Source organism: Echinops telfairi, unplaced genomic scaffold, assembly GCF_000313985.2.
Source record: "Echinops telfairi isolate 266 unplaced genomic scaffold, ASM31398v2 ScPeMD7_23;HRSCAF=83, whole genome shotgun sequence".
Classification (NCBI taxonomy): Eukaryota; Metazoa; Chordata; class Mammalia; order Afrosoricida; family Tenrecidae; genus Echinops; species Echinops telfairi.
Genome location: NW_022103920.1, coordinates 10,217,729 through 10,243,948, shown reverse-complemented (window position 1 = coordinate 10,243,948; position 26,220 = coordinate 10,217,729). Strand labels below are relative to the sequence as shown.

At 48.9% G+C, this 26,220-nt stretch overlaps 1 protein-coding gene across 1 annotated transcript in view; it reads left to right on the top strand.

The window, feature by feature from the left end:
* The window catches only part of NUP205 (nucleoporin 205), a 62,567-nt gene extending 37,088 nt beyond the window's left edge, over positions 1 to 25,479 (top strand). The window contains exons 25-43 of the mRNA XM_004707830.2: positions 384 to 455; positions 757 to 914; positions 1,329 to 1,409; positions 2,619 to 2,810; positions 5,927 to 6,185; positions 6,275 to 6,373; positions 7,075 to 7,223; positions 8,650 to 8,841; positions 9,395 to 9,516; positions 10,583 to 10,721; positions 11,215 to 11,341; positions 15,959 to 16,035; positions 17,753 to 17,881; positions 18,015 to 18,141; positions 19,368 to 19,534; positions 21,807 to 21,930; positions 22,159 to 22,287; positions 22,634 to 22,707; positions 25,143 to 25,479. Coding sequence (XP_004707887.1) covers positions 384 to 455; positions 757 to 914; positions 1,329 to 1,409; positions 2,619 to 2,810; positions 5,927 to 6,185; positions 6,275 to 6,373; positions 7,075 to 7,223; positions 8,650 to 8,841; positions 9,395 to 9,516; positions 10,583 to 10,721; positions 11,215 to 11,341; positions 15,959 to 16,035; positions 17,753 to 17,881; positions 18,015 to 18,141; positions 19,368 to 19,534; positions 21,807 to 21,930; positions 22,159 to 22,287; positions 22,634 to 22,707; positions 25,143 to 25,295 — 2,570 coding nt within the window. The 3' untranslated portion in view covers positions 25,296 to 25,479. The remainder of the gene's footprint in view (positions 1 to 383; positions 456 to 756; positions 915 to 1,328; positions 1,410 to 2,618; positions 2,811 to 5,926; positions 6,186 to 6,274; positions 6,374 to 7,074; positions 7,224 to 8,649; positions 8,842 to 9,394; positions 9,517 to 10,582; positions 10,722 to 11,214; positions 11,342 to 15,958; positions 16,036 to 17,752; positions 17,882 to 18,014; positions 18,142 to 19,367; positions 19,535 to 21,806; positions 21,931 to 22,158; positions 22,288 to 22,633; positions 22,708 to 25,142) is intronic.
* The last annotated feature ends 741 nt before the right edge of the window (positions 25,480 to 26,220 follow it).

Below are 26,220 nucleotides of genomic sequence, written 5' to 3'. Positions count from 1 at the left end.
GATAGTCATGCACACAAAATGTCCAGTGGTGTTGGTCACACTAGCCAGCCTCCCCAAGGCTATATGAGTCCAATATGACTCATGCATGCAAATTAGGCACAGGCTTTGTAAATCATCTCATTGGCGTGATTAGGCCTTGCCTCTGCTTTAGAGTTCTGATTAGCCTCTCTACAGTTATGATGTGGGTTTTATAGAGAAGTCAATTCAGGGAATGTAGGGAGACAACCCACATGAGCTTTGGCATTGTAGTTAGCCATTTGGAAAGGGCTCCTTGACCCAGAAGCATCAGCCTAGAAAGGACATGTCTTGGGTTGTTATTTTCTGATCTGTGTAGCTGTATGAATCACTTCTCTTCCTGATCCCTTTTTTCTGGTGTTCCCCAGATGCGGAAGGCGGCATGGAAGATGAAAACAGGTCCATCTCGGGGTTCCTGCACTTTGACACGACGACAAAAGGTACTGCCCCCTGGATTTGTAATCTGTGTTTGCGAAGTTACATGTGAACTCACCTGTAAAACACCAGGGCAGTGGCGATTCCTGGGCCCACAGCGTCCGAGCCGGATGAATAGACTGTACAGCATTGTCATTCCACCCGAGCCCATTCTCATCATGTGATTGTTTTAGCCACACGGATGCTGGATGGAGGGCATTCTGGCACCCAGGTGTGTGAGAGCTGAACTCCACTGCCATTGTCAGTATGGTCTCCGCCTCCTCAACTCCCTGAAGTGAAAGGGAATTCCTCCCCTTTGTCTTCTAGTCCGACGAAAAATTCTCAGCATCCTCGATTCCATTGACTTCAGCCAGGAGATCCCCGAGCCTTTGCAGCTGGACTTCTTTGATCGGGCCCAGATCGAGCAGGTCATTGCTAACTGTGAGCACAAGAACTTACGGGGACAGACAGTCTGCAATGTGAAGGTGAGGGAGCTTTCGAGTATCTGGTGGCCTGGGGTGCAGACTTTGAGTCACTAGAAAGAATAAAAAGAAGAAAGCCTCGCCAGTCAGTCAGTCATCTGCTGTCGGGAGGTTCTGGTTGCTCACTTGTCAGACTTTGGCAAACAGGCTGGGCGAGCCTGACTTTGTTGAAAGTTTGCACCCCTCCTCTTTATGGTCCTCCTGCCCAGCTAGCCCTGTGGGCATTTTCACTGTCCCTGATCAGTGGTTGTGCCACCCTCCCTCCCCCCAGTAGGAAGAAGCTGCCTGGAGTCCTTGCACTCACTTTCCTGGTGTTGACATCGGGCAGTGCCCTTGTGAAGTTCCCTGTCAAGCCTTCTCCAGCCTTGTGCTACACTGCCCATATCTGAAGTGGTTCTACCTCTCTCTTTCCTCTAGCTGCTTCACAAGGTTCTGATCGCTGAAGTCAATGCCCTTCAGGGCATGGCCGCCATAGGACAGAGGCCTCTCCTGATGGAGGTAAGCTCCGCTGAGCGTGCGCTGTCTCCGGCCAAGGACGCACCAGCACACCGACTTGCCGTTCCTTTATTAGTGAGCTGGTTGAAATTGAAAGTGGAATGGACACTCTTGACTTTTTGACTTTATTGTTTTGATAAGTGCAACTGAAGTTCATACCTGGGGTACCAAATGAGTCTGTCCCACCTTTTCTTTCAGGCTAGTTAAAGATGAGGGAGCCCCTGGTGGTGTAGTGGGTTGTGCTTTAGGCTGCTAACTGCAAGGTCAGCAGTTCCAACCTACCAGCTGCTCTGTGGGAGAAAGACGAGACTTTCCCTCCTGTAAAGATTTAGTCTCCCAGGTCTGCCTTTTCCTATAGGGTCCCTCTGAGTCGGCATCGACTCGATGGCAGTGCGTTGTTTGGTTGGACTGAAGGATGTATGTCTGACTTTGGGTGCTCCCAGAACAGACTGACGGCCTTGGAATCTCACAGGGGGCAGTTCTGCTCTGTTCTATAGGGTGGCTGTGAGTTGGAATTGCTTCAGTAGCAGTGAATTTGTGTTTTTTATAAAACAAAACTTATCTCCACTCACACTACCTACGCCTCCTGCCTGCAGCACACACGTACATACAAGTATGAGCATTCTTCTGTATAACTTTTCATAACCTCGGCCATTGCTGGAAGGAGCCCTGGTGGTGCTGTGGGTGAGACTTTGGGCTGCTAATTAGTCCCAAGGTAAGCAGTTAAACCCATAAGCCTCCCTGCAGGAGAAAGATAAGGGTACCTGCTCTCAAAAAGAGACATAGTTTTTGAAGCCCTGTGTAGAGTGTTTCTGAGTCAGAATTGACTCCATGGCAGTGGATTTTTTGGGGAGGGGAATGGAACTTGGGGGGAGGAGCACACTGGTTAAATATTTGGTTGTTAACCAAAAAGGCAGCAGTTCTAACCCACCAGCCCCTCCACAGGATTAAGATGTGGCAGTCAGTTCTTACAAAGATGATCGCCTTGGAAACCCTGAGGGGCAGTTCTTGTAGGGTTGTTAAGAGTTGGGATCAACTTAAGGACGGCAGGTTGGCCGATGAAGAGCATATAGGAAATGTTGTCTGCTGTGTCCGAAGTGTGCTTCCAGAGGGCCCGTGGGTATTTTCTGAGTGTAGAGCCAGGGAAGCTGTTGACATCAGCAAGACCCTGTTTGTCTCTTTGTAACTTGCTGTTTCCGTTTCTGACCCCAGGAGATCAGCACCATTCTCCAGTATGTGGTGAGCCGCAACAAGCTGCTGCAGTGTCTGCATGCCAAGCGCCATGCACTGGAGTCATGGAGGCAGCTGGTGGAAGTCATTCTGACAGCCTGTCCCCAGGACCTCATTCAGGCCGAGGACCGGCAGCTGATCATCCGAGACCTCCTGCAAGACTTACATGATAAGGTGACCTGCTTCCCATGCTCTGTCACATGCCAGCTGACACTCACATAGCACCCAAACCAACAGGCCTTACCACCTGCCTGGATGGAGATTTGCTGATTTTGATTTAAGAGTCGAGCAGATGTTAAGATGGTCTTTGAGAAACCGAACTAGATGATGTTTGCCTAACATCCTGACCTTTATCATCGTGGCCACCGAGACGGTCTCTAGTAGAATGGGAGAGAAATAGGGCACAGGACCCCCAGTTCCGAAAACAGGCCACACCTCCTTGAGACTATCACCTTGTTAGATGACATCGAGTCAGGCCCGACACCTAGTGACCCTATCTATGTGCAGTACAGTGAAACCCTGCCCGGACCCGTGCCATCCTCAGTTCTTATACTTGAGCTCATTGTTGTAGCCACTGTGCCAATCCAGCTCATCCGGGCCTCCCTCTTTTTCTTTGACCCTCCACTTAGCAAGCATGATGTGGTCCAGGGACTGGTCTCTCCTGGCATCATGCCCAAAGCATGTGAGAAGTCGCCTGGCTGTTCTTACCTCTAAGGCACACTCTGGCTGTATGTAGACAGATCTCTTAGACCTTATGGCAATCCTTGGCGCTTTAATATTTGTCACCAGCACCTGTCATTTAAATGCATCCATTCTTCTTTGGTCTTCTGTATTCAGTGTCCAACCCTCACAGGCATATGAAGCAATTAGAAGGCTTGGGTCAGGAGTACCTCAGTCCTCAAAGTAACATCCTTGCTTTTCAACACTTTAAAGAAGTCTTGTATAGCAGAGTTACTTAATATAATACATCATTTTATCTCTTGACTGCTGCTTCCGTGAGCATTGATTGTGGATCCACACACGATGAAATCCTTGACAACTTCTACCTTTTCATCATCTGTCATGATGTTACCTCTTGGTCCAGTTGTGTGCACGTTGGCTTTCTTTACATTGTTGTTAGTGTAATCCACACTGAAGGCTGCGATAGTTAATCTCTTCATCAGCAGATGCCTCAATTCTTCCTCACGTTCAGCGAGCAAAGTTGGGTCATGCATATGGCAGGTTGTTAATAAGACTTCTGATCCTGATGTCATGCTCTTCTTTGCATAGTCCAGCTTCTCTGATTAATTGTTCAGCATACAAATTGAATGAGTAGGGTGAGGGGTGAAAGAATACAACCCTAGAACACACCTTTCCTGATCTTAAACCATTCAGTATTCCTCCCCTCCTCGTATGACTGCCTCTTGATCCTTATAGAGGTTCCTCATGAGCACAATGAAGTGGTTTGGAAATCCCCTTCTTCTCAAGGTTAGCTATAGGTTGTTATGATCCACACAGTCGAAAGCTTTTGCATAGGCAATGAAACATGTAAACTCTTTCTGGTATTCTTTGATTTCAGCCAAGATCTCGCTGACATCAGCAGTTATATCCTTTGTTCCACGTCCTCTTCTGAATCCAGCCGGAGCCTCTGGCAGCTTCCTGTTAATGTACCGTTGCAGCCATTGCTGGTTGATCGCCAGCAGAATTTTACTTGCATGTGCTGTTATCTGTTGCATCACCTTTGGAACGGGTGCAGTATAGTTACAGGTAGTTGACCAAGTAGCTGCTTCTAAATTTCTTGGCATAGAGTGAGTGTTGCCAGTGCTTCACCAGCTTGCTGAAGCCTTTCCATTGGGATTCCATCAATTATTGGAGCCTTGTTTTAGGCTCTGCTTGCAGTGCACCTGAGACTTCTTCCTTCAGTGCTCTTCGTCCTTGATCATATGCTACCTCCTGAAATGGTGGACTGTCGACTAGTGCTTTTTGGTACAGTGATTGTATTCTTCCCATCTTCTTTTGATGCTTCCTGCATCATTCAACATTTTGCCATAGAATCTTTCAAGATTGCAACTTGAGGTTTGAACTTGTTTTCTTTCAGTGTAAGATATGCTGAACGTGTTCTTTTGTGTTTTCTAACTCTAGTTCTTTGCACATTTCATTATAATATCTGACTTTGCCATCTCAAGCTGCCCTTTGAAATTTTCTGTTCAGCCTTTTGGCTTCATCATCTTCTACATGCCTTAGCTGCTCTACGATTAAGAGCAAATGTCACAGTCACAACTGTGTTGTGTCTTAATTAAGGTTCTCTGTGCTACTTGGCTAGTTTCTAGTATCCATTGCACTAGCTGTGTACAACTTAGAGACAAAGTGCATGATTAAAAGGTTTATTAAGGAAGCTAACCAGTTGTCATACCAGTGAGAAATGCTCAAGGCTGTTAATTAGGACGTGTTACAGCGTTCTGTCCAGTCTCTTTATAAATTCCCCAAGGGGGTTGCTGCATTGCTGTAAGCTTCAACTGGAAGCCATTCTGCTTAAGCTCTATGGAGCAGCAAATCCAGCTCCCTGAAGTAAGTGCCCAGAAGCACCCACTTCTGAAAGCCTCTGCCTGAAGGCACTCAGTCCCACTTTCCCGTTTAAAGGCACCTGCTCTGCAAGGAGCTTCCTGCACTGAAGCACTCAACTGTGCTGGCTCCCTGGGTTGCAAAGCCCATCCCTTTGTTCCATTTTCTGCCTCCTGGTTCTGCTGCGGACAGCACAATGCCATTCCCGGGGATCCTGTTTGCAATTTCTCACAGGTGAATCTTACCGGTGTCTCTCCCCACTTTCTCACTAGACTCATGCAGGGAAAGGCCATGTGGCTAGAAGGGCCACATTAAGTACCAGTAATTCACTATCGCTGCACTCTAAGAGCAAGTTTCAGAGTCTCTTCTGACCTCTACATTGATCTTTTCTTTCTTGTCATTTTAATGACCTTTTGCTTTCTTCCTGTGTGATGTTTTGATGTCCTCCCACAGTGCGCACCAGGTCTTCTGTCCTTACTGTTTAATGCATCACATTTGTCCTTGAGATGTTCTTGAAGTGGAGAATAGACTCAAGCTAGTATTTTGGCTTGTGTTCATTTCAGGTTTAACTGGACTTACCGATGAGCAATTCAAGGTCTCTTTCACATTTGTCCGCTAGCCTTTTTTCTCCGACAGTGCAGTCCCTCCCGCAACCCCTCCCAGTCGTGGAGAGCTGCGGGCGCAGTCACACCTGTGACTGATGGTCCTGTGGGCAGAGTCCTGACCCTAGCTTCTCCTTCTCCCCTAAGATCCTGGACGACGAGGCCGCCCAGGAGCTGATGCCTATAGTGGCCGGTGCCGTGTTCACCCTGACGGCCCACCTCAGCCAGGCCGTGCGCACAGAACAGAAGCAGCCGCTGGTCCTGGGGCCCAGAGAGGGCCCCTTTGAGCTCCTGGCTGACGGGGTGTTCCCCTCGGGCGAGAGCCCTGTGCTGGGCTTCGCTTCCATTGGAGACTCGTCCCTTCACATCATATTGAAGAAGCTGCTAGACTTCGTTTTGAAGACAGGTTCTTTCCGCTCAGTTCTCTCTACGTAGCTGTTTCTGTAGCGACTTCAGCATTAATGCAGAAGGTCCCGCCTTGTTTTCCCTTCCTAGGTGGCGGCTTCCAGCGCGTGAGGACGCACTTGTATGGCTCTCTGCTCTACTACCTGCAGATTGCCCAGAGACCGGATGAGCCCGACACCTTAGACTCAGGTAGAGTCTGCCTGCCCTGGTTGCTCTGTTTTCAGAGATTGACCAAAGGCAGCTGGAACGATACGCCTTTCCATGACCATGTCAGCATTTACTCTGAAGTCTAGGAAGCATGTTTCTCACTCCGAAGGAGCCCTGGTGGCGCAGTGATCAAGAGCTCAGCTGCTCACCAAAAGGCCAGCGGTTCGCGCCCAGGGCTTGCTCTGTGGGTGAAAGACGTGGCAGGCTGAGTCTGCCTCTGTAGCTGTCTTCAATTTTACAAGCTGGGACCTGAGTACTGCAGAGTGCTAAATAGCAGCCTTATATGGCTCGTTTGCTCTCTATGAAGGGGCTTTCGAATTCTGTGGGAAAATTACAGCATCTTTGAATTCCATTTTCGCACAAACATTTGAAAATCGCCTCATAGAATTTTGTGACTTCTCCCATGGGCCCCATCCCACCGAGCAGTGGGCATGGGCACCATCCACAGTGCACAGAGCCAGGACTACGTCCACAGGGCACGGCTTACACTGTGTACATGGGGCACAGCTGGCTCTGTTTTCCCCAGATAAGTTCCCAGAAGTAGAGTTTCTTGGCGAGAAGATGCATCATGAAAATCACCGAGCAAGGCTGTTCTCGGGACTGCTGTTAGCATCTTTCATTGTGGGAGGGGCTGATCACTAGTACCAAACAGCCGTTTCTTTGTGTCTGTGCCACCCTTTTAGCCAAGAAAACCATGTGGGAGCGGCTGACTGCCCCTGAAGACATGTTCAGTAAGCTGCAGCGAGAGAACATCGCCATCATTGAGAGCTACGGCGCGGCGCTCATGGAGGTGGTGTGCCGGGATGCCTGCGATGGCCACGAGATCGGCAGGGTGAGCACCGTGGTGCTTAGTGCAGTGTCAGCGGAGGCCACTCGGCCGGGTGGTGTTACACACGGCCCTAATTAGGGCTAGTTGGTCCTCTCAGTCTAGGGGCTGGCAGTCTGAATTCCGAGTGCCTGCTCTGGAGGAAGGCTTTCTCTGGTGTCTCGGTTCCAGGAGGTGCCCAGCACAGGGAGCCCGGGTCCAAAGACGACTCCTCAGCCAGGCTCTTCTTGCTGGGTGAATCGTAGGCCCCTCTCTCTGCCCACTCCTCTTTCCTTTTCACTCTCGTAAGGTAAAGGTGATGCAGGTACACTGGGAAACACCTTCTATTGGATCACAGTTGGGACTCGATCAGGCTGTTGCCTCCCACCCCAGACCCCTTAACTCTGAACACATCTGCCCACACAGGGCAGGAAGCAGGTAGTGCATAAGGCCACATTACACTATTCCATTGTTCAAAGCAAAGAATCACGGCCTAGCCAAATGGATGCATATTTTGTGGGAGACACAGTTTAGTTTGTGACACACAACAGATTTTTCATACTGTGCTGTAGCAAATGTGTTTATCTGCTGTGATTTGGGACTTGTTTTCATTTTATATGCTTTGTTCAATTTTGTCCAGAACTTTCCCCTGGACTAGCCTTGTGGCTGACTGGGTGGTGAGCCTGACCGTGGTAGAGACAGCAGAGCTGCATCTCACTGGGTCTTTAGTGCGCAGAATGCTGACCGGCAGCCTTCACACTGAGCTGCTCTCTTGCCACCTGCTGTCATAAGGTGGCGGTGCTTGTGTTTTTGTGGCAAGAATTTGTGTACTTCTTTAAAATACTGGCATGTGATGATCGCCACTTGTTAGTGGGAAAACTACATCACATTGACATCATGTCTTCGAAGGTCTTGTAATAAAACAAGAGTTAGAAATAGGATGCAAATTGTACTATCTACTGAGCTCTCCCAAGAATTCGGAAATTTTAAGAAGGTCAGTAGGAAATGAACAAAGATGCGTTGATTGCATTTATTGGACCCCCTGGTTTTTATCCTTTCATTTCCATTTATCTAGGCTTTATACGAAGCACTGGTTGTAAACTAATGATCTCTTTTTAAAGACTTCCTTTGTACAGCACACAAAGGCTAGACTGCTGCAATATGTTCGGTGCCATTCTTTCAATGTGTTAGCTTTGTTTCAAAGGATCCCTCAAAAGCTTTACTTTTGATGAATAAAGCAAGATTCTGGGTGGAAAATTTTCCATTTTTTTTCTTCTGAAACACACATAAACGCAGGCCCCCCCCCCCCCCAAACCCCACGAGGCAGTTTTATTGTAAACCACCTGTGACGTCACACTTTGGGCTGACGCAGAGTGTTCACAGGGAAGGAAGATGGTGGGTGGGTTTGGGCCCCATCTGGGAGACCTGTGGGGACTCTGTCCTCTGCCCCCAGATGCTGGCCCTGGCTCTACTGGACCGGATCATCTCTGTGGACAAGCAGCAACAGTGGCTGCTGTACCTGTCCAACAGCGGCTACCTGAAGGTGCTGGTGGATGGCCTGGCGGAAGATGACCGGACTCTGCAGAGCTTGCTCACTCCCCAACCGCCCCTTCTGAAAGCCCTTTACACGTACGAATCCAAAATGGTAAGTCAGGCCCTGCAGGCTGTGGGACTTCCTCTGGGGGCTGATAGCCAGGGCAGAGCCTGGCAGTGCTCTTCAATTCAAACCCTTTGTCACGTCAGCGGCCTCACGTGTATACACTAGTACCGGTGGGGGTCTGGGGTAGGTGGGTATCCTGAGTGTGCACAGGGTGTGTGGATGGGATCCTGAGGGTCTGGCTGATAATGCTGATGCTGTCCCCGTCCCCCTGCCCAGAACTTCGGAAAGAGAGAGGGGAGCCAGACCAACCAGACCACAGTTACATGTATCTGGGCTGGTCCTGCTGGCAGCACAAGACTTCCGATAGAGTACAAACCCCAAGCCCTATCCACTGCCCTCGAGTCAGTTCTGACTTGGAGCAGTCCCACAGGGCAGGGTAGAATGGTCCCGTTGGGTTTCTGCATCTGTAACTCTCTAGCAGCAGACAGTCTCAGGGGTCTCCCGCAGAGTGGCGGGGGTGCAGAGAGCACAGTCCCTGGTATTTGTGGGCCCTGACTCTTGACTGCATCACCGTGACTCTGTCTGTAACCCGCCCCAGGCATTTCTCACCCGAGTGGCTAAGCCCCAGCAGGGCGCTTTGGAGCTGCTGCGGGCTGGAGTGATCGTGCGGCTGGCACAGTGCCAGGTGTATGACCTGCGTCCGGAGACGGACCCTCAAGGGTAAGTATCCCCCAGGGGAGGCCCGGAAAGGGGCTGAGCAGGAAGGAGCCTCTAGCGTCGCCTTGGCGCCACTTGGCATTCTCTTGAGCCCTCCTCGTGTCTCTTGATGTGGCCTCTGCTGTTTGCTGCAAGGGGCGGCTGTGGGCTTGCTGCTTGTTCTAGAGCAAGTGTGAGTGCCCTGCACGGTCAGTGTGCAACTGGACGGGCTACCTTCCTCTTGTTGGTAGAGTGGCTGTTTTCAGTATTATTGAGGAATTTGATGAATTGTGGATTTCCTATTCCTGGTGATGTGGCTACAGATTTCAGAGTTTTCCTTTTTTTTAACCCCCTCAACTGCCTGCTGCTATGAGAGCTCTCAAGCAAACCCCTCTCTGGTGGCATTCTCAAGGTTCAAGCTTTTGAGCAGAGCTCTCAGGGAGTCAAAATGGGCTCTTTTTGTTCTCTGAACTCTGCATGTTCAATATATCCTGCTGGTTGCAGGGACACTTAGGACGACTGAGACACGTCATCATGTTTATCTGCAGCACTCTTACCCCCAGAGAAGAAGCTTTCCACTCCCATCTCCACAACCGCCGCCCTCCTTTGCTCAATCCACCAGGTTACAGACCTTGCCCTGCCAGCAGTTCTCAGAGCAGACTTGATCAGGCAGCGGTCGGAGACAGACCCAAAGCGGAAGTGCTGCTATAAGCAAACCTCCGCCTTTTGAACAATCTTTCTTGTCATGGATAGGGCACCCTCACCTGCGGTGGGAAGTCAGAGAGGAACATTTAGGGAAGTTGGTGTTTGTTTGCCTCTGTGTCTTACCCACAGGCCCAGGGACCCCTTGGAGCAGCAGGAGTGTCTGAGGTGTGGTGTCAGGCATTGTCTTTTCAAAGTGTGCAGTTTTTCTTTGATAAAAGTCTGAACATTCAGAAAGTTCTCCCTCGACTTCGGAAGCTCTTTCAGCCAATAATGACGTGTCGGAAGCATAGAACTCTTTGTCACGTGGTGTCTGCCCCGCTGATGGGAATGGGCTGGCCAGCACCCCATAACCCTTGAAATGTTCCCCTCTCTCTGTTGCTGGTAGAATGTTTGGCCTGAGGGACCTCCCGGTGTTCATCCCCACCCCGCTGGATCGGTACCGGCAGATCCTGCTCCCTGCCCTCCAGCTCTGCCAAGTCATCCTCACATCCAGTATGGCCCAGCACCTGCAGGCCGCAGGCCAGGTGAGCGCTTTAGGCGGGGCAGAGACACATGCAATTCCATGTGGGTGCCGAGCTGGGTCAGGAATGCCAAGGGCTCGAGGTCCCATGGACTCTGCCCTGAGGGACGTTGGTCTGCTTTGAGGCCTGGGAGCAGACGAGTGGAATGGTGGGAGGGGGGGAGGGGCGGCGCCTCGAGAGCTGCCTTTGCGTTCCTCTAACAGGAAGTGGTCACTGCAGCTTCGACATGGAGTTCCAGCAGCATTTACTGCCAGGAGGCCAGTGCTATGCTCCCCTACAGAACGTGCTAAAGGCCAAATCTTACTTAGAAGACTCAGAGGGGGGAGTAATTTCCATAAGCAAGTTTTCTAGTAGGAATATAATTTTCCCCTTTAAACTCTAGCAATTTTACTTTCATTGTGGTTTTTTTTTTTAATGAAACCTGAAAAAGCGGTGTTTCACACAAAGGTCCACTTGGCTCACACCTGCCCGCGTCTCCTCCCTTCCTGTGGCCTAGGTGTTGCAGTTCCTCATCTCGCATTCCGACACCATCCAGGCCATCCTGCGCTGCCAGGATATGAGTGCGGGCTCTCTGCAGGAGCTGGCGCTGCTGACAGGGATCATCAGCAAAGCTGCACTGCCCGGTGAGTTGATTATGCTGCACATGCTTCCAGAGCCTCTTCACAGACCAGCGCACGTTTACCACCACATCTATTCTGACGCTTACTGCCCCGCAGGGTGTCCAGGGCTGGCATCTTGGTGGAGGTAGACGGCCACCTCTTTCTCCCACAGGGCAGTGGCTGGTGGTGGGTTTGGGCTGTGACCTTTCCGGGACATAGATAGAATGAGGCCTTTAGTCTGTTGTGGCTATCTCTGGAAGGACGCAGCTGCCATTTGCAGGCTGCTTTACAAATGAACTATGTCCCTTTATGTAAACTTGTAACCGATTAAAAACTGATGAAGTTTCCGAATTCTTCACGATAGGACACTCAAACTGAACCCTAGACGCTGTTATGATGGAAAAAGATAGGAAACCCCCAAGCTTGTACTGAGATTCCTCTCCCCTGGAAAAAGTGCATATGTTCTCCGAGGTTATGGGTGTATGAGGATGTCTGAGGTGGCCTGAAGTTTCATTTATATTGTTGGGGCTGTAGATCAGCCCACCAAATTGAGTGCACCAATCCAACAGCTTCCACTGGGACAATTCAGTGCCATTGATGATATTCTTTGAGGTGTGCAACCATGCTCATCCGCCTTCCTTTTCCGAGCTGTTTCTCTCTCATTAGTATTAACCTGCTGGCCCCCAAGGTTCCCATCTTGTCTTGGCGGTTAGTAGCTTGTTGTCAGTTTGATACCATTTAGGTAGTTCTTAAAAGAACAATAATGCTACTTATGCTAAAATATCATTTGGTCTGGTTTAACGATGATTTCAGGAGTTCATCCAGACTCCCTGGATTTAGAAAATGGAAGAGTGTCTTAAATTCTGTTTTACATTTCCTCCTTTTGATCAGGATTTTTCTACTTCTTATCAAAATATTCAGTAATAGTAGCCAGGCACTTTCAGTCCTGATCTCATGGTGAACAATCCTCTTCCTAATCCTGAGTTCTCCTGTTTTCCCTGTTGCTCCAGGCCAATGGAAAGCAATTACTGTGCCTTTGGTGACTGCCTGCCTGCAAGCTTTTAAGATCCCAGGCACTATGCAAAGATCTAAGTAGAACAGAAGCACTAAACAAAATTCTTAGATCAGTTACCTGGGTTGACCTGTGAAACTATCACTCTCAACCAAGGCACCAAATTCCATAAGGTGTTCGGTTGTTCCTAAGCAACCTCTGAGCTAATTTTTTTTGGAGCTAATTCTTTGTGTTATTGTAGTTGTCATATATCACACAGCTTTTGGTAGCTCAACTTTTTATAGGTGTACAACTTAGAGCAAATATAATTGATTGTGCATGCCCACCCTTACAGCAGTTTGCCCATCACTGCTGAACCCTCATCCCCCACCATTCCTGCCTTTGTAGCCACAAGAAACTGGCCTCTATCCATTTGGCTTTTCTTTTTTCTTTGTTGCTGCTTTCTTTTATTTATTTTTATTTTATAGATCATTCTATTGGGGGCTTTTCAGCAGCTCTTATGACATACCATCCATCAGTTATTTGAAGCACATTTGTACATATGTTTGGTTTGGCTTTTCTGACCTTTTATGTAAGTGAGGCTGTACCTTACTTGCCTTTCTGTGTTTGGCGTCTTTTGCTTAGCACAGTGTCTGTAAGCTCCGTCCATCCTGTAGCACGAGTCAAGACTTTACTTCTTGCCCTGACAGGATCAGTACTCCATTGTGTACCTCATTTTGTTCCTCCAGCCGTCCGTGTATCTTTTAGCTTATTTACTTTCACCTTTTGATTGTTGTGAATAGTGCAGTGGTGAGCATTGATGTACAAGTTTCCTTTTGAATCACTGCCTTCAAGCTAGGAATGGAATGGCCGGGTCATAGGTTGCTTTGCAGCCTGCTGGCAGGATAAAGTGTTGGGCTGGTGATCACAATGTAGGCAGATTGAACCCACCAGCAACACTGCTGGGGAAGGATGAGGAAGTCAGCTTCCATAGAGGTGAACAGCCGTCACAGCCCTGTGGGGACAGCACTGTCTTCTGTGGGGTCACGATGAGCGGAATCGACTGTATCGTGTGTGTGTGTGTGTGTGTGTGTTTAGGAGCCACTGTATCGTGTGTGTGTGTGTTTAGGAGCCACTGTATCGTGTGTGTGTGTGTGTGTGTGTGTGTGTGTGTTTAGGAGCCACCACACTTGGCTGCCGTGGCTGTGTCATTTTGATTTCCACCAGCAGGCGATACGGATCACGGTCCCTCGCATCCTTGCCAATGTGGGTTGTTTCTTCTCTTTCTTTTCAATCGCAGTCATCCTGGTGGCAGTGAAGTGGCATCTCTGTGGCTTCCCTTTGCATCTCCGATGGTTAAGGGTACCAAGCTTCTTTTCATGGGTTTGGTGGCCATTTGAATGTCCTCTGGTGACATGCCTATTGAAGTAATTTTCCCGTTTTATGATTGACTTATTTTGTCTTTTCGTTGTCAAACGTGTGTGTGTGTCTGTACATGTTATTAGATACGTTATTTTCCTTTTTTATAAACAGTTTTATTGGAACAGAATCCAAATAGCATACGATTCAATCATTCAATCATATTAAGAAGAGCTGTACTGCCTTCACCACAATCCGTTTGAGAACATTTTCTTCTTTCTTGTACTCCTTGTCACTGTCTCCCCCACTTCCCCCAACCTCCCCCAAGGAGCCATTAATGCAGTACTACCTCTATAGAGTCACCCATCTTGGATTCCATATACCGAAAAACATACCGCAACTCAAAACAGTCAAAAAAGCTAACAATCGTAACAAATTAAAATAAGAGAAAAAACCCAGTTGGGAAGAAAACTGAGAATATTAGAAACTAGAACTTTAAAATGGGTCAAAGGAAGATCAAACTGTAAGGTGTAAGGTTTCGACCTGGATGCTCTGTAATGTTCCACTTTCTAGTGCATTCTGTAGGAGAGCAGGCTGTCCACATCCCTGGTCCGTGTTCAGGGGATTCATCAGGCGCTTTGTCTCATCACCTTTTTTGTTTTTTAAACAGCTAGAACTCTTAAATGTGTCAAAAGGGGATCAAATCACATGTTCCATATTAATCTATCGTCTTCTCTACAGTGCTCTCTATCTGATAACCAGGCTGTTCACATCCCTCTACTCAGATCAGAGGGTCTCAATCTATGCAGATCCTCCAAATGGATTTTGGGTTTCCACTGTCACCCATAGCCTTCTGTACAACTTAAGCTTTGATACCCTCCCCTCCTTTGGAGTTGGGTTATGTTATTTATATTAGCTTCGTTTTAGATAAATAGTTCCTAAGGAAATTCTACCAGCTGATATTTGTCCTTTCCTCTCTCTTTTTTTTTGCCCTTTCATTTCTCAAGGAAAGTCCTGATGAGCAAAAGCTTACAGTTTTCGTGAGGTCCACCTTTTTTTGTCTTTTGCACTTTGTGCTTTTCTGCTACTCTACTAGGTAATCCAGTGTTTATCGTCAAAATGCTACTACCACGGTACTGAGAATCCTAGTTTTATATGTGTAGGGGCTTAAATTGCACAAAAATTGAGTTATTTTTATGTGTATGGTGTGAGTCATGGATCCTGTTTGGTTTTTCTGAATGTGGAAATCCCTTTCCAGCACCATTTATTGGAAAGATTATTCTTTCCCCTCAAATGGTGTTAAAGGTCAGTTGACCATTGATGTGTGGGTTTACTTCTGGCCTCTCCCTTCTGCTCCATTGGACGATGTGCCTGTTGCTATGCCAGTACCAGGCAACTTTGATGGCTGCGGCTTAATAGATGGAATCAGGGGGTTTAAAGTTTGGTTTTTATTATTGTCGTTACATTTCCAAGATAAATCTAATTTTTACTTCTAACCATAAAACTGCCCCATAAATTACCACCTCCTAGGAGAGTTTAGAATATGAAACCCACCCTAGGAGTAAAATACATTACTTTTTTCTCTTAACCCTCCATGAATGCAGTCCAGTGTTCAGGTTTCATGCAAATGAGCACATCAAGAAAGGCATTAGAAATACTGTCAAATCTGATTTCTTTAAGCCCTGCCTGTGTTAGTCTGGGTACTTTAGAGAAACAAATCCACAGAAATTCATATATAAGAGAGAGTTTTATATAAAGGTTAAATGTGCATCAAGAAAATATCCCAACTCAGTTCTGCCCAAGCCCACAAGTCCAACATTAACTCATATGTCCATCACCAATCCACAAAAACAGACACCAATCCACTTCACAAAACAGACACAATGATGCCGACTGGCAGGGGTCTCCACACAGCTGCTCCAGCACTCATGGCTGCATCAGGGTAGGTCCATGCAGCTTCTCCTTGGGGATGTCTTGCAGGAAGTGAGCTTTGCCAGCTGAAGCAGGGAACTGGCTAAGGCAGCTCCACCCTGGTCTGACCTCACAAAGCAAGAGACCTGAGAACTAGAAAGGCGAGACTCACCGAGCCATTTATTCCCCCACCCTTCAATTAACCCCACATGTTTATCGGCCAGGTTGGTACAATAAACTAACTGCCTCATTGCCCTTGCAAGGGTCTGCCTGTGCATCATAGGTACACTATGACCCATTAGGATTGCTTTTCCTAGTTTTCTGGCTTTCATTCTGTGGATTGTAAAATTAAACCTAAAAATACATTCTAAATTTTACAGGCATACTGAGTGAACTCGATGTTGAGGTCAATGAAGGCTCGCTCATGGAGCTCCAGGGACATATCGGACGGTTCCAGGTAATGGTTCCTAATTTCTTCAAGTAGCAATTCAGCTCTGACTCATTGACTTTCCTTGAGAAATGCCAGTCCATCTCAGAGATGCGTGTGTAACACTGAGCTCCTTCTCTGTCTGTGGGGTAGCCTCCGCTGTCATTGAACCTGACCGGAAGGAACAACTGTGTTGAACAGAATTGAATACCATTATTTAAAAAATGTGCTTGCTATTGTTATCACTGTGCTCCACTTGTTTGCTGTCTGTAGTTGAGTGTTTCTGTAAAACTCATTAAGAGTTGCTACCACGACGGATAACTGCCAGGTTAAGTATCACATTGGAAAGTCCGGGATGACATGGGAGCAAAATGGGGGACCAGATCATCAGTGCGACCAGGCTGACTGGTCTGGTAGAGATGGGTGGGACCCCCAAGACTATGGCCCTGAGTCACCCTTCAGGTCTGGAGTGAAATTCTCCCCCTTGGTAGAATAATCCACCACTTAAAATCCAACGGGCAGCATTTAGCCAAACTCACTGCCATGGAGTTGATGCCAACTCACGATGACCCTTTAAGACAGGTTAGAAATGCACCTGTGAGTTCCCAAGAATTCTACTTTTTTTTCCCTTTCATAGTCCACTTTAATTTAGCTGATTAGATTACATGATTGTGATTGCAGTATATTAATTTTTACCTTACTTGAATTGCAATCTATATTATATTGACTTTACCCTTCATTAATAAGGCCTCGGCAGTTATTTTAGATTCTATTTTATTTTTATTTATTTATTAAAATCATTTTATTGGGGGCTTGTACAGCTCTTATCACAATCCATCAATCCATCCATTGTGTCAAGCACATTTGTACATATGTTGCCATCATCATTTTCAAAACATTTGCTTTCTACTTGAGCTCTTGGTATCAGGTCCTTATTCCCCCCCCCCTCCCCCATCCTACCCTTAAGAACCCTTGAAAAAAAAGTTTTTTAATCATTTTTGGGGCTTGTACAACTCTTATCACAGTCACATCCTTCCATTATGTCAACCACGTTTGTACATTTGTTGCCACCACTGTTTTTAAAACATTTTCTTACTACTTGAGCCTTGGGAATTTATGCTTTATGGGAGTAGAAAGCCCCATCTTTTGTCTGAGGAGTGGCTGCTGGTTTTGAACTGCTGACCTTGCAGATGACAGCCCAACACATAACCACTACACCACTTGGGCTCCTAGCTATAAGTACACACACACATACTGGTTTGCTGCAGAAAATTCTTTGATGAATGTTTAGATAGTATTTGGGACTAATTGTTAACAGTTGGGTTTCTTTTATTGACCAATCAAATACATTTGCAAAATGATGAATTTTAATAATTCTGACTCCATTTGGCCTTGTGGAGAATATGACTGATTTCAAGCAGCCCCCTGCATGCTCCTCATGGGAGTTTTCTTGTTTTGCTTCACTTTTGAGAAAGATAGGCCACTGATTTTAAACTTCCAACCTTGATAGAACTGGAGCCCTGGCAGTTACCTGTTGAGCTGCTAACCACAAAGTCAGCAGTTTGAAGCCACCAGCTCCGGGGGAAAAGGGGCTTTCTATGCCTGCGCAAAGAATTACAGCCTGGGAGCCCCACGGGGGCAGTTCTACCTGATCCTTTAGACTTGCTATGAGTCAGAGTGGACTCGATTGCAGTGAACTTGGTTTTTGGTTCGCCTCGACATCAACAAAATCTCTTTTCTTGCTCAGCGTCAGTGCTTAGGGCTGCTCACCCGCTTTGGTGGCTCTGACAGACTTCGGCAGTTTAAGTTTCAAGAGGATAATGTGGAAGGTGATAAAGTGAGCAAGAAAGATGAGATTGAGCTGGCCATGCAGCAGGTACGGGGGCTGGGAGCCTTGATGTGTGCCTTAACCGAAGTGCTTATACTTTTGCAAATACTTAGAAAGGGTGCCATGCTATCAGGTCATTTTGCGGGCTGACGCCGTTGTGGTGGCTCTTCTATTGCTGTAGATCTGTGCCAACGTCATGGAATACTGCCAGTCGCTCCTGCTGCAGAGCTCTCCCACCTTCCAGCACACCGTGTGTCTCTTCACCCCCAGCCTTTCTGAAACCATGAACAGAGACGGGCCTCGGCAAGGTGAGCCCGGGCCTTCTGGCTGCATGGGAAGAGCTCTGTGGCTGCAATGGGCCCCAGGGAAGCACACTTGTTGCTGCAATGAGTCATTAATGGGGATTTTTTTCACAGGCTTTTTAAGAAGGAGTGGGCTGGAGTTTCTCGGCACAGCGCCAGGAGTCTGGAGAGCTTTTGAGAACAGGGTGTCATGGGGTAGGGGAGTATTTCCTGCGGCCAGGCTGCAGGAGCCCTGTGGAGAGAGGATAGTTTTGAGGAGTGGCACTGGAGGCCCCAAAGAAAGGCCCCAGGACTGGAGAAAAAGTTCCCCCAACTCACTGCCATCAAGTCCATGTGGACTCATCTTGAATATAGAGGACAGAGTAGAACTGCCTCTGTGTGTTTCTGAGGCTGTCGATCTTGACTGGAGAGGACAGCCTCATCTTTCTCCCGCAGAGTGGCTCGTGGTTTTGAAATGCGGGCCTTGTGGTTTGCAGTTCAATGTGAAAACAGATTGGGTGTGCTAAGGCAGGTCACGCTGAAGCCATTGTCTTCAATGGAGGGAGGTGTTTTTGCACCCCATTTCTGTGGTGGTGGAGCAAAGTAAAGTGCTGACCTCGTGTGACCCTCATGACCTGGTGACTCAAGCAATGTTAAGAGAGGTCCTGGTCATTGGCAGTTTCTAGACTAACCAGTATCCAACCACAAAGGCCCATTTTCACTCAGATAAGTGGGGTCATCTAATTGGCCAGCACGACTTTAACCTGCCCCACCCCTCCTCCTGGCAGCTTCTCTGCTCCTCAGCTGTGATGGTCTGCAGCTGGGCAGACCCGCTCACTGCCTCCAGGGAGCAAGCCGTGTCTCCCCCCCAACTCTACAAAGTCCAGAAACACATTTAACCTGAACGTCAGATTCCAAGCAGAACTACCTTCCTTTCACGTGCTGTGCACAAACATCCATTTTGCTCCTGCTCCTGTGAGTCCATCTTTTGCCTATCATTTCCTTCCTTGGACTTTACAGACAGGCTTTATGACACCTTATAGAATGAGCTGTACTTTTCTAAGGTTAACACCCTTTTTCAAACCCTGCAAGTTCTTTGATCCACCGGCGGTCTTTAAAAGAGGCCCGGCCTGGTCTTCCTGATGGCTTACCTGCCCTCAAGTGTCTGGGCACCCATGTTTTAAAGCAGGTCACTGCAAAGTGCTATAAAACTATGAGAGGCCCATGTGGTTTTATGTCATCTACTCTATTAGACACCCAAGCACTGGTGGTTCCCTGTTGGCGCCTGCCTGGCCTGGGCATCATCCTCTACCTGCTGAAGCAGAGCGCCAACGATTTCTTCAGTTATTACGACAGTCACCGGCGCAGCGTCAACAAGCTGCAGAACGTGGAGCAGCTCCCACCTGACGAGATAAAAGAGGTACGGATGGGCCTGAGGTGCTGGCCTAAGACCTGTGAGCGGGGTGGCTTGGAGAAGGTTCCACACTCTAGCACCGTGCCCCATGAGCAGAGGACCTCCTGGTTGGAGAATAGTGCAGGGGTTCTTGTTCTAGAATACCAGCTTCCGGGCTGGAGGAAGGCAGCTGGCCTTAGAGCCAGGGGTGCTGGTCACGTCAGCCGTGAAATTGTTCGATTGTTAGGGACCATCCGGTTGGCTCCAGCGCATAGGACGCTGTCCGGTCCTGTGCTCCCCTCACTGTTGTCATGTTTGATCCCATTCTCGCAGCCCTGGTGTCCATCCATTTAAGACGACTGTTATTCAAGTGTACTAAAGCTAGTGATGGCGAAACTGAAGAACTCTACCTAATTCTTGAGTCTGAAATTGACTAAGCCCCATATTTATGTATATAAACATTCGTCCCTATGTGAAGTGATTGTTGTCTCTAAGCTGAGCTCTTCTGTGCCCTTCGGCTTTAAGCCTGTGTGTTAGACAGGGTTCTCTAGAGAGATAAAACCAAATTGCTGATAATTTAATATATTTATTTATAAATATAATTTGATATATAACAAGAAATGAACTGTTAAATCATATACAGATAAATATATAATACAAGAAAGAAACAGTTAAATTATATAGCACTACAAATGGCTCAATTCAACTCACGTCTGTGAGAGAGAGTTGTGAGAGACTAGCAGTCCTTCAAGTCTAGTCTGCTGCTGCCAGATCTTCCTCTATTTATAGAGAGAGCTAGGCTGTGTCAGCACAGCAGCCAATCAGAAGGCAGGTCACCAACTGCCAACCAGGTCACCAACTGCCAGTCCCCAGCTCCAGCGATCTCTTAAAGGGACCTCAACTTACAGCGACACAGTCCACAGGCTAGGCGTCCCACAGGTAGTGTAGCCTTTAAATTGAGGCACAGGACAAGCAAGGCAGCCGCACACTGGTCCGATGATCACAGAGCGAGAGACAAGAAAGACGAGACTCACCAAGCCATTTATCTCTCTGCCCTTCAGTTAATCCCACTTGTGTTTATCGGCCTGGCTGGCACAATAAACTATCTCAGCTTGGGATCTGGCTCAATGCTGTTTCAGGAGATGATTGCTGTGGCCCGCAATGTCTCCACTACCTGCCTGGTGGGAATTTCAACACAAGGCTGGCCTTTTTCTCCCCTCAGTGACTAAGACTCGCTCCTGCGAGGCCCCTGGGTGGCCTGCCTTCTTTCCCATGGCACGTGGCTCAACTCCAAGGTGGCGTGTGCCTGGCACCAATGCACTGCTCAAGTGGCTGTGCAGTCATCTTGCCAGGCCTGTGTCAGCCTGGTGTCCTCCATCCCCCTGCTGCTCTCAGGAGGAGGACACAGGCACTGGGTGCTTCCGCTTCTGTGAGGAACCAGGCACAGGCTCACCTCACTGACACACCTGGTTAGCAGGGAGAAGGTGAGATTGGGGTCAGGTGACACCCACCCTGACCTCTGTGTGGGACTCCTGTTTCAGTCTGCCAGGCTTTCCTCAGGTATAGGCAGCTCATGGGCCTTTTGCTAGGAGATGCTAGTCCTTGTTAGAAGGATGGTGACCTCATCCTAAAATCCCCCAGGCCCACCACAGTCAAACCCAGGGTCAGAATGTGAAATTGGGCTGAGATGCTTATTGGAGAGAGACGCAAAGAGTTTGTGGAAAATGGAATGAAAAGATAGGGGAATGTCCCTGTGAACTTGAGCCTGTTGAGGGGAGTGGTTGGAGAGGCTCCAGTGGACTCTTGTTTTGCTCTGCTCTGGACGCTCCTTCCCTTCTCTCCAGAAGGCTCCGCACGGCTAACAGAGATCCCCCAGACACTGAGAGAGACCCTCACTGCCTCGGAAGAAGTTGTTGTGCCCTGTTTAGTGTGACAGTTCAGGGGTTGGTGGCACTCCCAGCCACCCACGGTGGCCCTTGGGGCAGTAGAGCTGCTCGGCAGGCACTGAGAAGCAGACGGCCCACGACTGCCGTGGAGAAGCTGGTGGGCCAAAACCACTGGCTGCACTCGGAAGCCCGAGCCCTAAGTCGCGGGTTCGGCATCAGATTGGAGTTGCCTGTTCGGGGGGCGCGGCTAGCAGAGGCGGTGGGGGGGCATTCGTGTGCGAGTTCATCCATTCCTGGGGCTCCTCTGGCCGGGGGCCTCCCAGAGGCTCTCCAGTGAGCTGTTCTATGTCAATCACCCGTTCCTGCCTGCCTGAGCCACTCTCACCAGCGCACCTTGTTCCCTTCTCTCTCAGCTGTGCCAGTCCGTGCTGCCTGCCGGGGTTGACAAAATCCCCACCGCTCAGAAGTACGTCCTGGCGCGCCGGCGCCTGGTGACGCTCATCAACAACCGCGCCACCCTGCTCTCGCTCTGCTCCTGTATCCTTCTGCAGTGCTCGGGTCTGCGGCCACTGAGCCCCTCAGGTCCCTGCACACTGCCCGGCTTCCTCTCTGCACGCAGCTGGGTGCCTGCCGGGGCTGCCTGTCAGATGGGGGTAGTGCGCCCCTGCCCCAGCTGGTGTCACCTCCTCCTCTTCTTTCTCCCTCCCTCAAAAACTGCCTCACACACTTGATCGTGACTTGTCCTTAACAAGTGCTGCCGCGCAGTCATCATAGAGACCTGCCTGTTCGTGTTTTGGCGCCACCTGGAGTACTACCTGCTGCACTGCACACCTCCCGATGCCCAGGACCCCTTGTTCCCCTCCAGGACCCTGTGTGCCGGCAGGAGGCTGCAAGGTAGGCTGGGGCTTTGTTTCTGCTGCGGACAGACGGCAAGGCGAGAGGACAAGAGGGGTCAGAGCTCCTTGGGACCTGGTACAATGTTGTGGGGCTCAGCAAACACCTCCTAGAGACAGCCCCTCCGCTTCTTCATGCAGGCTGCCCCAGAACTCCGTGGTCAGCCAACGGTCGTGCCCTGGGCAGGAGACAAGCTGGAGCCCTTGTCCTAGACTCCCCGGGCATCAGCTGACTGGCTGGGCGCCCTAGCTCTCCCCTGGAGTGCGCTCCTGTACGTCTCTGATTCGCGTCTCCTCCAGGCCTTGCGCTTCTCGCCAGGCGGTTTGACTGTGCCTTTCATCTCTAGATTCCTTCGCCTCCGACACCAGCTTGGACTTCAGGAGGGGGCTGACCGTCGTGAGTCAGCACGACGTAGACCAGGTCAGGTCCAGCCCAGACGGGGATCAGGGGTGGGTCTGTCCCCACACGTGGACCACAAAAGATCAGGGCCCACAAGCCTGATGTGTTCGTGAGAGTCTACTCCAGGGCTGCATACAGAGACCCAGTATGGCCATCTTGCAGCTGTTTAACTCAGAACAGCTTAACTTCTGAGCTTTTCTTTCCTCACTTGGACCCTGTGAATGAGAATCAGATTCACATACTTTTGTTAGCATTTGGGGAGGTTTTCTGGCCATGCACCCCCTTGTGCAGGGCTTGGGATGCAGTTAAGTGCTCAGAAAGTAGAAAATATTATTGCCTGGGAACTCCAGGTGCCATTTAGAGAACAGGAGCACCGTCATCTCCCTGCCCTACCCCCATCCCCCAACACATACACCCACATTTAAAATGAACTTTGTAGAATTTTTAGGCACAAATATCACTTGGCATGTGATTTTTCAGTGGGGAGGAGCCGTTGCACCCCCGCTGTGGTAGGCGACTGTAGCATAGTCTCACTCCTCAGTGATTTCCTGAGAAATTACATGCTGAGCACAGCACAGCACTTTTGAGCAGCATTGTGGGAGGGAATGGATGAGCAGCCCTGGGCAGTGACCATGAGAGCCTCCTGTGGCACCAGTGGTCACGTCCTGTTCTTAGCAGGAAAACGAAGGCCCACTGGAGATCCCCTTGCAGAGGGGTCTCGGGGAGGAGACGAGCCAGTCAGGGTGCGATGTAACAACGATGAGAAATACAACTTTCCTCTAGTTCCTAAATGTTTCCTCCCCGCTCCCACTACCATGACTCTAATTCGACCTTGCAAGTCTGGCTAGACCAGAGGATGTACACTGGTACAGATAGGAACTGAAAATCCAGGGAATCCAGGGCGGATGAGCCCTACAGGACCAGTGGTGTGAGTGGCGAAACAGGGAGGGTAAAGGGAGAATGGGTAGGAAAGAGGGAACCGATTACAAGGAACTGTGTGCGACCTCCTCCCCGGGGGACAGACAACCGAAAAGTGGGTGAAGGGAGACGTCAGACAGGGCAAGATATGACAAAATACCAATTTATAAACCATCAAGGGCTCATGAGGGAGGGGGGAAGCGGGGAGGGAGGAGAAAAATGAGGACCTAATGTCGGGGGTTTAAGTGGAGAGAAAATGTTTTTTTTTTAACATTTTATTAGGGGCTCATACAACTGTTATCCCAATCCATATACACATCAATTGTGTAAAGCGCATTTGTACATTGTTTCTCAAAACAGAGAAAATGTTTTGAGAATGATGTACAAATGCGCTTTACACAATTGATGTGTGTATGGATTGCGATAACAGTTGTATGAGCCCCTAATAAAATGTTTAAAAAAAAAAAAAGAAAGAAAACGAAGGCCCACTGCATCCACCACGAGGTGCCTGACTGGGGCAGCCTTTGCTTTGCTTGGTCCCTCCTAACCTCAGCCAGCACAGAGGAGCACAGGTCCCAGCCTCAGAATCACCCTGCCTCACCCCGCCCCGCCCCGCCCTGAGTGATTCCATCCATGTGACTGGGCTATGGGGAGTCCCTGGGGGAAGGAAGGGAGGCCAGCCGTGTGCAGACATCGCAGAAGGTGACTCACAGATGCAGATTGAATGAAATCATGTTAACTGCTGTATGTAGACGTGTCTGCTGTGCAGTTAGGGAAAACAAGGCACTAATAGATCATTTCATACAGGAATCTGCTGTGATTTTAATGCAGAACCCAGGACAAGGAGGGCTGTCTAATTCTGAACTTAATTTTAACATTTCTATATTCAAAAGAGCAGCCCTGTTATTAGGCTGTTAACTGGAAGGTCAGGAGTTCAAAACCACCAGCAACTCGGAGAAGATAACGATTCACAGTCTTAGAAACCTACAGGGGCAGTTCTTCACTATGAGTGGGAATTAACTGGCTGACAGTGAGTTTGTGGTTTGATATCTAAAAGACCCATCCGAAACAACATGTGCCTTCCCAAATAGCCCACGAACTCTGAAGAACATAATGGGATTTATCCACTAGTGCCCCCCCCCACTGTTTTTCTTGAAAATGAAAGCATGCGATTGTTTTAATTTACAAAATGAAGTTAGATAGCAAAGGAAAAGTCCCCTCCTTTCTGCCCCCTGACCCCCCCTTTTCTCCTATCCTTTGTTTCTTTTCCCCAAGGCAGCTTCTCTCCACAGATCCCCCAGGGGCCCTCCGGGACTCCTTTGTGTGTGTTAGGATATCTTCAGCCACAGCCGCTCAGCTACTTACAGGAAAGGACCTGGGGAAACCCATTCGGGAGGGAACGGGGAACTGGGCCTGGCATCCGAGCCAGGTCCATCGCACAAGGCCACCCCGGAACGTTGGATCGCTGGGTGTAGAGTGGGAAGGAAGAGTGTCGGTGTCTGTGTTCTGAAGCCGTGCTGTCGTCTGTGTCCCTCCAGCTTCAGGCCGACTCCGTCAGCGCCTTCGGAGAATCGCTGCAGAAGAAGCTTCTGGACATTGAAGGACTGTACTCCAAAGTCCACTCTCGCTATAGCTTCATACAAGCCCTGGTCCGGCGTGTCCGGGGCCTGCTGAGGGTGTCCAGGAGCTGATGTGCCGGGTCCCTCTTCTTACGGGAGAGAGGAATGGGGGAACGGATTCTTTTTAGAGATTACTTTATTTCTAAATTATGAACAAAAAGTATTTTGTATTTTTTTCTTTATATATGACATCTTTTCTGTAAACTTCTTTTCTTGGTCCCATCCTTACTAGTACAAAATAAACCCTTTTTAAAAATAAAAAAAACAGTTGTCTGCTGTTTTATCTAGAGGAAAAAAAGGATTGAACAATGGGGCGGATTTCCTTGGCAGATGGGAAGTGTACTATTACTCTGATTCCTCTCCCTCCTTTCTTTTGACATTTGCAGGGTGACCCACCTCTAGCCTCGGCCATGTTTACGTAACCTGTTCTCAGAACCATGAACCATGCATTCTAGAAATGATTCCCCAAGGCAGCCCGTCTTTCTCACCTTTCATCACGTCTGCCCTTTCCCGTCTTCTGCACATGAGCCTGAGCCAAATCCGTTTTCACTTGGCTTTTGAGCCAAAGATTTACCTCTTACATGGTTGGCATTGTGGTTGGAGCCAGAGCATTTTCAGCCAGCCACCACTCCAGTTCTTGCCCAGTGGTTCCCCATCTGAAGGGTCGTTTCCCGCTTCCTGGCCCAGAGTGCCCAAGAGACTGCTGCTAGGAGGTGAGAAGCTGAACGGTCATGGAGCAGAAGGAAATGTATTCTCATTCTGTACTGTGTTTTTAAAAATCTTATAATGAAGTGTCTGTGGCTTCTCAGTGTAGTTTTAAAGAGACCTTGCCCCTGTTATATTTGAGGCTCACCTACTGCCCATCACTTGCTATTGGTAATCTCTGGGCCCTGACCTTGTGTACAGGAGACTGGAAGGTGGCCCAGTCCTGCATCAGTCAGCCTCACAGTCCCCACCATGTTGAAGGCCATCACAACAGCCACTGTGCCAGTCCATG